The 14,067-nt window shown below is 28.5% G+C and overlaps 3 protein-coding genes across 5 annotated transcripts; 1 reads left to right on the forward strand and 2 right to left on the reverse strand.

Moving 5' to 3' along the window:
* Positions 1 to 460: 460 nt before the first annotated feature.
* On the reverse strand, positions 461 to 4,056 carry LOC111033048. The gene has a single exon (XM_022313622.1). It carries the CDS (start codon positions 3,620 to 3,622, stop codon positions 1,490 to 1,492), a length of 2,133 nt encoding a protein of 710 aa, XP_022169314.1. The 5' UTR covers positions 3,623 to 4,056; the 3' UTR covers positions 461 to 1,489.
* Positions 4,057 to 4,560: 504 nt separating this feature from the next.
* Positions 4,561 to 8,581, forward strand: LOC111033054. Of its 3 annotated transcripts, XM_022313628.1 has the most exons (13): positions 4,561 to 4,782; positions 5,065 to 5,246; positions 5,317 to 5,435; positions 5,490 to 5,665; positions 5,740 to 5,843; positions 5,913 to 6,061; positions 6,123 to 6,264; positions 6,334 to 6,425; positions 6,486 to 6,622; positions 7,687 to 7,734; positions 7,795 to 8,013; positions 8,094 to 8,276; positions 8,337 to 8,581. In XM_022313628.1, the coding sequence occupies exons 1-13, from the start codon at positions 4,653 to 4,655 to the stop codon at positions 8,504 to 8,506; spliced, it is 1,851 nt and encodes a 616-aa protein (XP_022169320.1). In that variant the 5' UTR covers positions 4,561 to 4,652; the 3' UTR covers positions 8,507 to 8,581. The 3 variants fall into 3 exon arrangements, with proteins under 3 accessions (XP_022169320.1, XP_022169318.1, XP_022169321.1); XM_022313626.1 differs by having other exon boundaries at positions 7,687 to 8,013; XM_022313629.1 differs by lacking the exon at positions 7,687 to 7,734.
* Positions 8,523 to 11,993, reverse strand: LOC111033055 (zinc finger CCHC-type and RNA-binding motif-containing protein 1-like). Its single transcript, XM_022313630.1, has 5 exons — positions 11,605 to 11,993; positions 9,732 to 9,843; positions 9,434 to 9,652; positions 9,226 to 9,363; positions 8,523 to 8,718 (listed from the first exon to the last, which is right to left on the reverse strand). The coding sequence occupies exons 1-5, from the start codon at positions 11,712 to 11,714 to the stop codon at positions 8,617 to 8,619; spliced, it is 681 nt and encodes a 226-aa protein (XP_022169322.1). The 5' UTR covers positions 11,715 to 11,993; the 3' UTR covers positions 8,523 to 8,616.
* Positions 11,994 to 14,067: the final 2,074 nt, after the last annotated feature.

Here is a 14,067-nt window from a genome sequence, read left to right on the forward strand (position 1 = left end):
ATTACCTCCCACGCACAATGGATCGTTTATAATTTTACAAGCAACTTCCAATGTCCCACTTTTACTTTTCGCTGTTTAAATAATGATTTGTTTTTCACCTTCGTGTTATTACCTATAGATTACATTAGGTAAATAAGGACAAGGACAGAAGATAGATAATGAACAAAAATACTAAAAAATACATATACATTTATATATTTTTTCATCTCCTCTTCATCAATATTTAAAACTCTACTTAGGACAGAATATAAAAAAAAGTATTTACAAAATACAAATACAATATATACTTATATATATTTAAAAATACTATATATAAGTACACTAAATTGGATGATCACAATAAGTAAATAACAACATGATAAAGGTCGACTATAATATATATATTTTTAGTAAACATTCCTATTAAAATTAATCTATTAATGAGATTTAGTTTTGTCTGTAAGACCAGGGAAATTCTTTATTATTATTTTTTTTTTTTAACTCAAAGGAACACATTTAAATGCAAATTTAAACTAGGGCAAGAAGCAATTCTACTAAATAAGTCATAAAATCCTAATAATAGTTGATACTCAAGTTAATTAAACATCTGAAACAAAATTCAACATTATAATTTGTTAAGTTTTATATAATAGTGTGTACCGCTAATATGATCATATTATCACAAACAATAATGGATTAATACTATAAAAAGAAAAATTCAATAATACATATATAAAGTGGAATCTGGATTTATAAAAATTAAAATTCCTATTATATAACTACCTTTTTTTTTTAAATAAATATCTTAAAAGTATAAACTATAAGTTAGTTATCACATCAAGCGGTATTTACTATGATATTATTACATTCAGTGTTGAAAATGTTGGGAGTCCAAACTGAATAAAATATTACTAAATACACAGAATAATTAATATTAGTAATTATTCTGGGTCTTTTTTTAATTTATCAGAAATTTATAACATGAGTACCAATACACATGGATTTATGGAAAAATATTTAAACCGGGACGGATGATATCATTGTTTTAACAATAATAAATGGATTTCAAAAACTGAATTTTATAAAATTGTTACTAGGTAGACATTTTGAAAGTACCTATAAAAAAAAATGGCACAGACATGTTAGTAAAAAAATAAAGAAGCTAAACTATTTTTTTTTAAGGATTAAATAAACGTGTTAAGTATAGGCCAGTTTGTATGGTTTGTTCAATAATAAGTACGTCATGTAAAACCAATATTAAGAGTTTTTACCCCTTTATATTTTAAATACATAAATTGGCATACTGATACTATACTTGGCCCCTAAGAAATAAAGCAGTCTTTGAAAAAAAAAAAAATAATAGGTAATAAGAAACGAAAATGTTATATAATGGAATGTTGTTTAAGCTAAAGGAACACATTAAATTTAAACAGAAAAAAATTACATAAATATTCTATGTACAAAAATAAAAAAATAAAAAAGAATAGTCAACTTATTTAGGGTCTATTTATTAAGTACAACAGTTATCCCTGTGATGATGAATTTTGATCGGATACATCTGATCTTCTGAGTTACGTTCATCAGCTAGTGATCTAAACCTAACAAATCCATTTTCAGCGACTAACATGGACGGTGAAGGCTGTATGGCTGCTCTCTCTGCATACGCATACATACTTCTAGAGTCATCATCCATTCGTTTTAATGATCTCCTTTCAGTAGTGTGCGCAAATAACTGATGGTTAGCCAACGGCGGACCACCCATTGAGTATGTGTCATCATATATGTGTTTACCTGTACGTAATGTGTAATTATGTACAGCTTGATTGGCACTGCAGATGGCTGGATAAATGTCATCTGATGGTGGATCACTCCGGGAAACAGTACCACGACATGGGAATAATGTTAAGCCGGATTGATTTTGAGCTTCTTTTTCGCTAGTATACCTCAGTGGCTGTATGGATGCCCAAAATATCAAAAAACATGATGATATCTCAATCACACGTACAGAGAACTGATAACCCCACCATAACCATGGGTTTGGCTGATCTTTACCCAGCATTTCATAAACACCAACCATACCATATAATTGAACTGATGCCATAAGAAGACTCAGCATACTAGTGGCCAATGTCACTCGTACAGAATGAGCCAAAGTAGGGCGATGTTCATGGAAGCTAGCTCCAAATATAGTTCCTTGTTTCCTTAAGGAAGCATTAGTCATAGACCTATATAGACATACATAAGTCACCCCAAGTATTACACATAATAGAATGTAGATACATTTGGAAACTAATGAAAGTATATGAGCTTCTGAATAAAACAATACAATAATACAGAATGCCATATAGCAACAAATAAATATTGCTAATAATGACGATTTTTGTAAACTATAAAAAATTGTTTTTACATCGGTGGCTCGCAACAGAAACAAAAATAAAACTGAATATACGGTCAACAAGAGTGGGAATACAATGTTCAGAGCCAACCCAGACACTTGAATAGACAATGTTCCGTTTACATTATATGGATCATATAACAAATAAGCACTCCTTACACAGCCTATGATTATTAATAAACCATGTATAGTGACAAAGTAACCACATGTTAATAATTTCTTAAATGCTCTTATCCTTGCTATACTAACCATTGAACAAAATACTAATATCAGGAAAAGTATAGCAATTAAATAAACATGAACATCCCAAAAAACTCCAAGAATATACCTGGCTCTTGGTTCAGGATGATCTGGCATAGAAACAATTTCTGGATGTGATTCAGGTATATCAACATCGCTTTTAGACTCCGTTACTTGTTGCTCTTTAAATATTGATGGTTCATTTTCAGTTGTTTCTTCAGATGTAGTTTCATAAACTTGAGATGAAGATGTGGTTTCAATTGGTTGTACAGTTCGTTGTGTGGGCTTGGGAACTTCTTGTTTAACAGTTCGAGATGGTTTAAGATCCTGGTCAAAGTTTGGCTTATCATTACCTAATAATCCATCCATTTTTTTACCTGTATCATCAAACAATATTCTAAAGACATTTGGGCTTGATAAGTTTTGTACTTGCTGTACTACAATACTATAAGTATCATTAAGGCCTTTGAAACCATTAACTGCTGTGGTACTAGTTGGTTCTGAATAAGTAGATTCTGGCACTCTTAACTTATTCAAACTAGGTGTGTTAATTGTCTTCTTTTTAGTATCGGCTACTGGAACATCTACAGGCCTAATAGGTATAAATTCTTTTTCAAACTTTGTCTGCACAATTCCTGGCCGTCTAGTTTGCAATGGCTTTTCCGAATTACTACCCCTAAGTGTCGGTTTATCAGCAAATGGGTTGAACCGCTCTGGGGGTAGAGGTGGAGTAAAAGTGTTTCGATCTGGAGGATTGTATGCTGGTATAAGGCGATTAGTCGGACTTGTCACATGTTGCTGTTGTTGCGACGAATTTGTTCGTGAAGCCCGAGAGCCGGACCCTGGCTTGGACGCTAGTGTTTTATTGAACAGCTCATAGTCTACACCATCGGTCAGCACCCGTCTATCTAATACACCCATGTCATGGTCGAACATTTGCGCATTGCTGTCAGACACCAGGAGCCAAAGCATTGCCGCAAGCAATACCTGTGGCATGACTGGTCGCATTTGCGTGATATCAGATACAGACTCCTTTCATTATTATTATATTGTCGCTTTAGTTTTTATTTTTCAAAAAACACTAACTCGGCCGTGTACTTAAATGTAACATGTCAACTTACGATAATACCCTGGACATTACAAGACGGCCGGGTTCACAGGTGTCGGCGGCACACAGGATACCGATAGAATCCTTTGTCATGATACGCAGTCGACACGACCACGGTAGTTCTTAAGTGTGTCAACACATTTTCACATCAAAACTCGCGCACTCCACGTCGTACTATGTTCGAACGATCACGGCGAACGAATGTATAAAATGTTGACGAACGATACGGCACCTACCAAAATCGCACTTACGAATAGTGAATATACGCCCGGAAACAATAAACATTCCCTAATAAACCATTACGTCTGGTGCGCCAGCCATTTGCATTTTGTTATAATGAATTTCCCAAAGACTACTTAATAATCATATGGTTCATGGATGTTATAAACAAACGAATTACAATCGATTGAATTATTTTTGCCATTTACCGATTTAAAAATGTTTAAATTAATGAAAAAAAATCGTCTTATTTTTTGTACAGTATTTAAAAGTCTATAATTAATATTTAAAGACATTAATTGTTAATTAATATTAGAAAAATAAATTCTAGGTTACCACCATTAAGTATGATAAAGAATCTGGTAGATACAGGGTAAACGGTATATTGTGATCTTAGGTATTGATAATAGAATATATTTAGATATATTTTAGCCTGCAGCGCAGCAGCGGCCTACAAATTGCAATGCTACAAACACAGAGCAACTTTACAGGACACTAGCGCGGTCGGCGGCTGAAGCTGTAAACATGTTTATGATACTGATTGCTGATATCAATTTGAATTTTAAAAGAAAATAATTCGTTTGGAAAGTTCTTATATTAATATATTATGATTTTAAGATCTGCGTATGTATAAATGATTTTTTTAAAATATAATATCATAAATCTGTTTGTTTTTAATAATGATTAGTGGATTAGGCAAAAATAATAATAATGAGTAAAAGACCAAGAACGGAACCACCTACTAATGGTCAAGAAGACATTTGGGGTGACGATTTTACTTACGATGAAGTGAACTCAATTGTTAACATTGAGTCTTTGGCATCACAATCACATTTTCCCGGTGAGTTACTCAGTACCAAATAGTTTGATAGTCTTAATATGTAAACTAATAATAATTTTGTGTTTAAGTTAATTGTTGAAATTGCCATTTTCTTCAAAACTAATATTGATGTTATATGGCGAATGCATTTTGGTTGAATATCCAAAAAAATATTTGACTATTCATTAAATTTATACATCATAATGTATAATATCATATTTTAAATGTGTTCATTTTACAATTTAATACTTTTATTGTAAATAATATGTTAGAGTTTAACCTATGTCCCCCTTTATGTTCCAGTTAATTTAAATAACCCTGGTAATCAAAGGGACAGTCAAATTAGAGAAGGAGAAATCAAAAATTTAAAAAATAGGATTAAGCAGTTAGAAATTCAACTATACAACACGAAACAAGAAAAAGATGATAAATTTAAAACACTGAAAAATATTATCGACTGTAAAGATACAGAGCTTAAATTCCAAGTTAGCTATTTACTAACATATTGTACTTGGATACTTAATGTAGATTAAATTTCTGTATTATTTTTTATAGCAACAAGAAATGACTGCCCTCAAAAATAAGGTAAAAGAAATGAAGATTATCAACAAAATTATTCCTCAGAAAAATGTATCATTTAGCTGCATGAAAACTGGAAGTAACTCAACTTTATTGTAAGAAAAAAAAATTAACCATATCTAATTATTACTAATTCTAAAAATATTTAGACACAATGCTTCAGAACATAATACAAAAAAAAATGTATCAACTCAAACATTTCAAACCACAAACAATGAACATTATCTATTAATAAGGGATAATTATCCAGAAATAAATAAAAGTTATGAAAAGCTGAAAAAATGTTTGTATCCTGACTTATTTAGTATTCAAAATAATCAAAATGGTAAAAAATATATATTTTTATTTAGGTATGAAATAAGTTTCTTTAATACATATTTTTATTTTTTCATTTATTAGATGTTAAAAATTTGAGTACAATACAAGATTGTCATTTAATTTTAGCCAAATTGATGGTGTTAGAAACTTTTGATGAAATTCAATCTTACTCATTAATTGAATTGGTAAATGTAAAAAATTATAATTAAATTTAAAAAATATAAACTTGTTTTAATTTTTCTACATTTTTTCAGTTATTTGAAAACTGTAAACATATTTTAGAATCTACAATTGAAATACTTCAAGAGACAATAGATGATGAAGATTTTGTTAAAAGGGAAAAACAATTAATTTATAGTTACTTAAATTTAAATAAACAATGTTTAAAAAATAGGTTTTCTATGTAAGATAAAGTTATATTTATACTCCATTCAACTTGATTTTTTTATCAATTGTTTTTTTAGGTTTGATCTACAATTCTCTCACTTATTGGATTGCATATCAGTATTAACTACTATTTCTAATGTTGTTCCAAAAATTGTTATGAATCCTTCAAATCATGTATTTCAAACATTTGTACACTTTTTACAAATAATTGGTGCACAAGTAATATTTACTTATTTTGAGTAATTTTGTTTTTAACTATTTAATTATTTTATAAAATTATTGTTATAGAGTCGTTCCTTGGAGTATGTTTCAGTAATTATCGCACTGATAAAGTTTCTTACGAATTTATGTAGCTGTAATTGGGATATAACAAAACAAAAGTGAGTAGTTAAATTTTTGAAACATGATTTTATTTATTTTTCATGTTATGATCAATTTAGGCAATTAGACATTTATGATATAATTAAAGAAATAGTATTCTGCCGTCCATGCATTGACATTGTACAAGAACTAATCAATTTGTTAAGTAAAATTTCTATGTACACAGAAATAACAGACAATCTATGTCAATTATCTAGTAAGTTGAAGAAGTTTTTAAGCTTAATTATGTATAAAATTAATTTAGAACTATAGACAATTTTTCCAAAAATTCTTTTTATGTCTGAATTCCTTTTTTTCTTACATGTATTTCTTTAGACTGTTATGAAACTAACTAATGCTTTAACGCTACACAAATACAGGTATTAACTATCTTATCAGTCACGCCTATTTTTTAAAATGCAAACTTAAATTATTATTTAAAAGTAGTTCTGGAGATTAAAATGTTAAAAATTAATATTGTATGTAGATAATATTATGTCTGACCTAGTTTTATTAAAAATGGTAAATTATGTTTCATACAAATTGGATGTTGGCTTTAAAAAAATTAACAAGTATATATTACATAGGCTTCTTAAACAAAATCACAAAAAAATTTTTGAAATTTAAATATTGATAATTTTAATATGTGGCTTGGCGTGGCGCGTTGGTTGCTATCAGTCGCGGAATGCAACTGGGAGTAACAGCCACAGCTACTAGCTCCCGTATGGGTGACCACCCAGGTTCATAGTAGTTAAAAACTTTGCCACACATAATATGTGTATATTATACGTGTTTGCTACCTACTGTAACAATCGTAAAAACAACCTGCCGTACCAACCTTACCCCTACAACAGCTAATGGTCTTAGTCGCCGGGCTTAAGTTCAATAAAAAAAAAAAATTTTAATATATCCCACAATATTTTGATAATTAATTTTTGATTTTCAATTAATGGCCATTGGTTATTCAAGTAGGTAATCGACAGATTTTAATGCCCAGATCTTGTACAATATATTTTAAAAGCAATTTGTTCACTAATCATAGAAATGTCTATAAGTCAGAATATGGATACCCACATTTTTTTTGACATGATTCAATATCCCACAAAACAAAACGATATTTATATTCAAAAATATATTTTCGATGAAGCCTTGTAGTTAATGACCTTTAACTAAAATAAACCATGCGACTGATGATTTATTTAAAGAAAAAATTTTAATTCTAAATTTCTCATTGTTAAACAATTCCACATTTATTATTTATACTATATATATATTTTTTAGATCGTAATACATTTATTCTATCTGACAGAGTTAGTACATTTACAACAGGTAAAACTGTAAATTATTTTATAACTTGTTTTATAAGTAATTCTATCATTATTAATTTAGGAACATGTGTTCTACGTGTCCTTTGTCTTCAGCTAGAACTCCTCAAACACAGCAATCATCTTATTACAAACTATTTATATTTTGTAAATATCCTTTTAAATAGTACACATGTACCCAGATGGCTGCACAAAGTACCAAATAAAACATGTGATTGCACTGCATCTTTTATAGAATTCACTATACAATGTTTGTATATTGTCTTCAACATTTATGATAAAGGTGAATTTGGTTATAATTTGTTAAGGAAAATTTTTTTCAAAATAAATCATTTTATTGATTACAATATGTTTATTATTTAGAAAGAGAATCTTACGACATTGATCTTTTAAGACTCATGGAAGAAATTGTTGAAAATAGTTACTCCATACTTTATCGTCTAGGAAAATTAGATGAAGAATTTCGTAGTCACATAAGTAAATGTAAAGGCCGTTATGATGTTATTGTTCGGAAAATTCAAAAGCTTGAATTTGGCAAATCAAACAGTAAGAACCAGGCTTAATTTATTTGTCAAATTAATTATATTAATATTTGTATTCTTACAGAATTTTTAGTAAAAGAACTGAAAAAATTTGAATTTAAATCATTAACACATAGCCAATACAGTTCTTCAATACATTATGAAGTATTTCCGATTGATAAACCCAAGTTTACACAAAAATCACAGTATCAATTTGATGAACCTAACAAACAAATATCTGAAAATAATGTATGAAATAACTATCGATGCATAAATTTATATCATATCCTACTGTAAGCAGGTATGTATATTTATTAATTGTAATATCTTAACAAAATACAGTATAAAAACATTAATTAACTTTATTATTCAATAAGTTCCTCTTCATCGCTGAAGTATGAATTTTTACGGTATACTTTTTTATGCAATACCTCAACTTTGCTTGACTGGTCAATATTATTCTCTTGCTGAAACAAAAAAAAGATACCAAACTGCATAATAATTTGTATTAAGAGGACGCCACACCCGCATGTGTTGTCTCCGTCTTACAAAGGAACAACATAGCAAAAACTGTTTTGCGCTGGACAACTTTTATCTTTCTGTGTTAGTAGTAGTAGCTCCAAAATTTCTGAACATATCGAGTAGAAAATTATCTATGCAACAGCGTGCCTATATTTTAGATGACATAAATACAATAAAAGTTATTTGCTTCTTAACCTTTTGTTTTTTTGTTTTTTTCATTTACTTATAAAAATTGATTTGAAAGTGTAATTAAAAAAAAGGCACGCTGTTGCACAGATAAAGTTCTTCTTTACGTGTTGTGAAAATTTGATAATTCTACAACAAATATGGTGTGAGAAAAGTTTTCCCGCGCTAAACAGTTTTTGCTATGTTGTACATTTGTAAGACGGAGACAGCACATGCGGATGTGACGTCCTCTTAATAGTGATAAATTATTAATTAATATTGCTTACTTCTTCATGTATTACTGCACTTAATGTCTCCATATGAGATATATCACATTTTTCTTCATCACTATTTCTTTCTGTATAATTTTTGGTTCTGTCATAAAATGCTGTATCCTCTTCTGAGCTATGATAAGATTCTTGATTCTGTAACAAGAAATAAATCATTTGAAATGTTTACTAATTTATTATTTGCTGAATGAAAAATGTTTCTTACTTTGCTACATCCTTCATTCCCGTCTAAGTTTTTCTTTTTTTTCTTTTTAGGTGGTGGCTGTCGTTCACCCAAACAATTTTCTGGACATTTGTAACTAAGATGACCTTCTTTGCCACATTCGTAGCAAAAACTTTTGTCAGTATACTGACGTTTCCTGATAAATTCTGTACTACGGCCATTGTCTACTGCAATAGAACTTTTTAACGTTCTTCCAAACATCTAAGACACAAATTATACAAGTGGTTATTTAAGAGGTATAGATAGCTTAAAAATGTAAGTGATAATATTATATAATTACTTGTATGCCATTTGTAGATTTAACACAAACGTTAGCATCATTTTGATTAAGGAATAACACAAATGCCACTCCTTTGCTTTGCCGAGTTGTTTTATCTTTTACTATTGTAATTCTAATATAGGTAATACAATTTTATTAATCATACATTTTAGTGATTTATTTAAAATGGTGCAACATTTAGATTTAAAATTAATACATATTTATTAACTATTTATGTAATTTGTATGCTAATATTTTTATATTATTGTTTTTTAATTTATTCATGTTATAAATATAGTTATTCAATGTATGTTACATATTTATCTATCCCTGATAGTTTTAAGGTGATTACTTTAATACACCATATCAACAGTTCATATAATACAAAATAATAAACATTTTTATATTATAAATGTCAGGGACGTACCCAGGAGAGTAAAGGGGAGGGGGGTCCAAAATTGTTTAACATGTAAAAATATTATACAATCAGTGGTTTACACCTTATACATTTTAAATTCTGTCAATTCATGGGGGGGGTCCACACCCTACTACCCCTCCCCCTTGGGTACGCCACTGATAAATGTGTTATATACAAAAGTTAATGACTCAGTTTAATTTCATATAAATCATGAATGGAAGTTTCTGATCAATAATTATAGTTCTAAGAGCTTTTCTTATTTCAAAAAAACTATGACAGAATTTAATAACGCATCATGTGGTTTATTCCAAACAAAAACATTAAATCATTAAAAATTATTTAACTCTAAAAAAAGATATTTTGAATAAAATTGAAGACAAAAACGATTACAAGATGAGCATTGTTAAAAAAAGATATTTTTTTAAATTATTATATTATTTTTTATGTATTAACATAACCGTTGTTATTTTTTGATTTGTCATGTTTAATATATAGGATAATTTTTAAATATACTATAAGTTAGGTTTTTAAGACCATGTTTTAAAATACTTGAGATATTTTGCACCATTTAAGGTTGATACTGTAACATAACAAACTTATGTTCTTCAAAAACAAGTCCTCCCTGCAGTAAAAGAAGGAGGAGGGGTTTTCTTTTGAAAAATAGAATTTGTATCACCACAGAACACTTTAAAAATTAGATACACAAAAAAATTCTAAAAATTAGAATTTGAAATATTGTACTTCTGAAGGGAAAAATTGTGGTGGGAGCGAGAGGGTGAACATGATTAAAAAACATCCCGTTTAATAACTATTTGTTAAAATAAATAGGTAGTTGTTGATTTATTTTATTGTTATTTTAATAGTAACAAGTTTTAATAACACTTCATAAAATAATTAAGTTAAGGTAGTTTTCAATTAATTGGCGAAATTACTAACTTTTGGTTGAAGCTAATAACAATTTAAAAAAAAAAGTTTAGGTAAGGTTAGATAAAATAATATAAAAGTATTGAATAATCAATACAACCAAATCGTCTTAATTTAACAATTACAATTGTTAGTAGGTATAAAAAATGTAGGTTTGAAAATCATTTTAAGTAAATATCATTTTTAAATAATTGATTTTATTCTAAGTTCTGATTGGCATCTCAAAAAAAACATAAATCACAATTGAGCATTGAAGCAACTTAAAATTAAAAATTGCTTTATTATGTGGTTGTAAAAACAAGAAGTCAATATTTTGAAAATGTTTTAATTCGTGAATTTAAGTTGTCAATTTCGTTATTCACAATTCCCTCATAAATACCACTTAACAACGTCTCTACATTACGTATCAAAATATCTAAACATTTAATTATGTACTTATTAATTAAAAAAGTTATATGTCATGGGTGATAAAGGATAATCAAATATTATTGTATATTTTAACTTCTAAGACATAATTTCAGAACAAATACTTTTTGAAACGTATATACCTACTTAACTACTTTTCCATATTTTTCAAATACTTTATGTAAATCGTTGTTTGTCAAATTGAATGGTAGATTTGAAACATATACCGTACATTTGCTTGGAGCTAGTTTATTCATAATAAATGTGAATTTTAAAAAAAATGATCGTATCAAATGATTATCATGAAACTAGTATTGTTAGTATTAATACTGTTTAACTAAAATAAATACAAATTAAAAAATGCATTCAACTTCAACTGATAAACAAAAATCCTTAGAAAATCTTAGATCATAGTACTAACATTTTATACTTTAATAAACAAAACTACATAATAACTAGCGAGTACGTACTACTACGCAGTCATTATTAACTAAAATATACAACTAGTAAAAACATTTAAAACACTAAAAACTGACAACAATTTTCACATTTCGGTTCATTTGCCACTTATCAATTATTCTGATAAGGCAGGTTCCGTATACTGCATAATCTATTGCCTATGGATATCCTAAAAGGGGTTTGAGATTTAATTCAAGATGAATAAATAATAATTTTGTCAGTAATATTAAAACAAGTAACAAAAAATAAGAGTTATTATGATTGGATATAATTTCCGGTGTTCGGAAATAAAATCCCCAAAATAAAATTAAAAAACAAGCCTCTTCCTTTCTATCTTCTAATTCGAAAACCAAAAAAATAAAACCATAGGCCACCACCGCATTATTCAAATCAATAAGAAATAGAGTCATAGAGACCACCTCCAGTATCCACCTTCACCTTAAAGTTAGGAAATATCCGTTGAATCTAAAATTAAAAGATTATTATCTTAAAAGCAGGAATAAATTAACATGAAATAAAAGATATTTAAAATTAAATACTATAAAAAAGAAATACATAAATCCGGCAATATCGCTAAACTTAAATGGCATTTAATCAATGACATCATATTCAGAAACAGTAAAACAAATAATCTTAATGAATTACTAAATAGTATCAAAATTAATACTGAACCTAATGATAGAAAACCAACTTTTATCTTAGTCGATAATTTTAATGATGCTCGGAATATTGGTACGGTCCATACAATTTATAATAAAAGAAATAAAAAACACGAAAAACTTATATTATTCAAAATTTAATTGTCAGGGGTCCTAAAATATTTATAATGCTTATATTATAATTTTGATAAATCATCATGGTCAACAAGTTAGATTTAAATAATAGATAAAACAAAGCAATAATATTAGCAATCAAAATGAACAAAAAACACAAATAAGTAGGTATAGGTACCTACATACAAAGTAGCCAGCAGGTAAAATAAATATATAGGTACAATAAACATAATACAATATAATTGATGATTAATAATTATTATTTCGTAAACTTTGCTATATTATTTAAACATTGTCCTATTTAAATTTATTTATCTAAGAAGCTCTCACATGCATTGTCTATAGTTTGTCTTGCAAAGTATTTTTTTCACCGAACACGTCATTTGTTGCACTCGTAGCAACGATTTTGAAATCCATAATTACATATTTTGGTTTTAGATCTCGAAAAATTTGAATGCATTTAATGATAACTTGTTGTAAATAAAACAGTTGTAAACGATTTTTTGAACTTATTTGATAAAAACGCGTACACACAAGTAGATATTTAACTTTTACACTGTCCTCGTATCACGTAAAGTTGTTAAAACATATTAGATGAACACTTGAACGTACCATCCACAAGCCATGATTCAGATTTTGTTAGAATATTTATGGCAAAGTCAGAAGCAAATATCAAAATGCTTGAATCAGGTTGTTTACTGTCAAATATCATGAATGTTCGAGGTTCAGCCCCCATTGTAGTTTTCCATGCATAAGGTATATTGAAATCGGAATTTATTGGTTATCCAGGTAAATATCTATGGCGATAATTTCGAATATTTCCGACTGCTACAGCTGTATTTTCTGTACACATACAATCATAATAATTACATCGCAGTCACTCGTGGTTTCCCATCAATCGTCGGTAAAATAAAATTAAAATAAATCGTTGATATTTTATTCCTTTTTTATTCATAAGAGTTTGAGAAACCTTGACTATTGAGAATCGTACCAGTATTCCGCGTTTTTAAAGACCGTACCAGTTTTCCGTTTACCGATTTTAATGACTATTTTATTAATATGGCATTTGATCTAGTTACGCAATTAAAAAAACGATGCTAATGTAAATAGGTAATTCGTCTAATTTCTATCTATCATACAATACAATTTTGCCAAATAACTCCCACTTAAATAAATTTGAGCTCATAACAAATAATGATATACTAGATGCCACTTCTAAATTATAAAATGGCCCGGCGTAGACACCATATCCTCTAGGCTCTAATATTCTAAAAATATAACCTTTTTCGTTAACCAAATCAATTCACACTACATTTACTCTCAATAAGGACATACGTCCAACCGTTACATTAAACACATCCCAATTCCCTCATCGGAA

This window comes from Myzus persicae, unplaced genomic scaffold, assembly GCF_001856785.1.
Source record: "Myzus persicae strain clone G006 unplaced genomic scaffold, MPER_G0061.0, whole genome shotgun sequence".
Lineage (NCBI taxonomy): Eukaryota > Metazoa > Arthropoda > Insecta > Hemiptera > Aphididae > Myzus > Myzus persicae.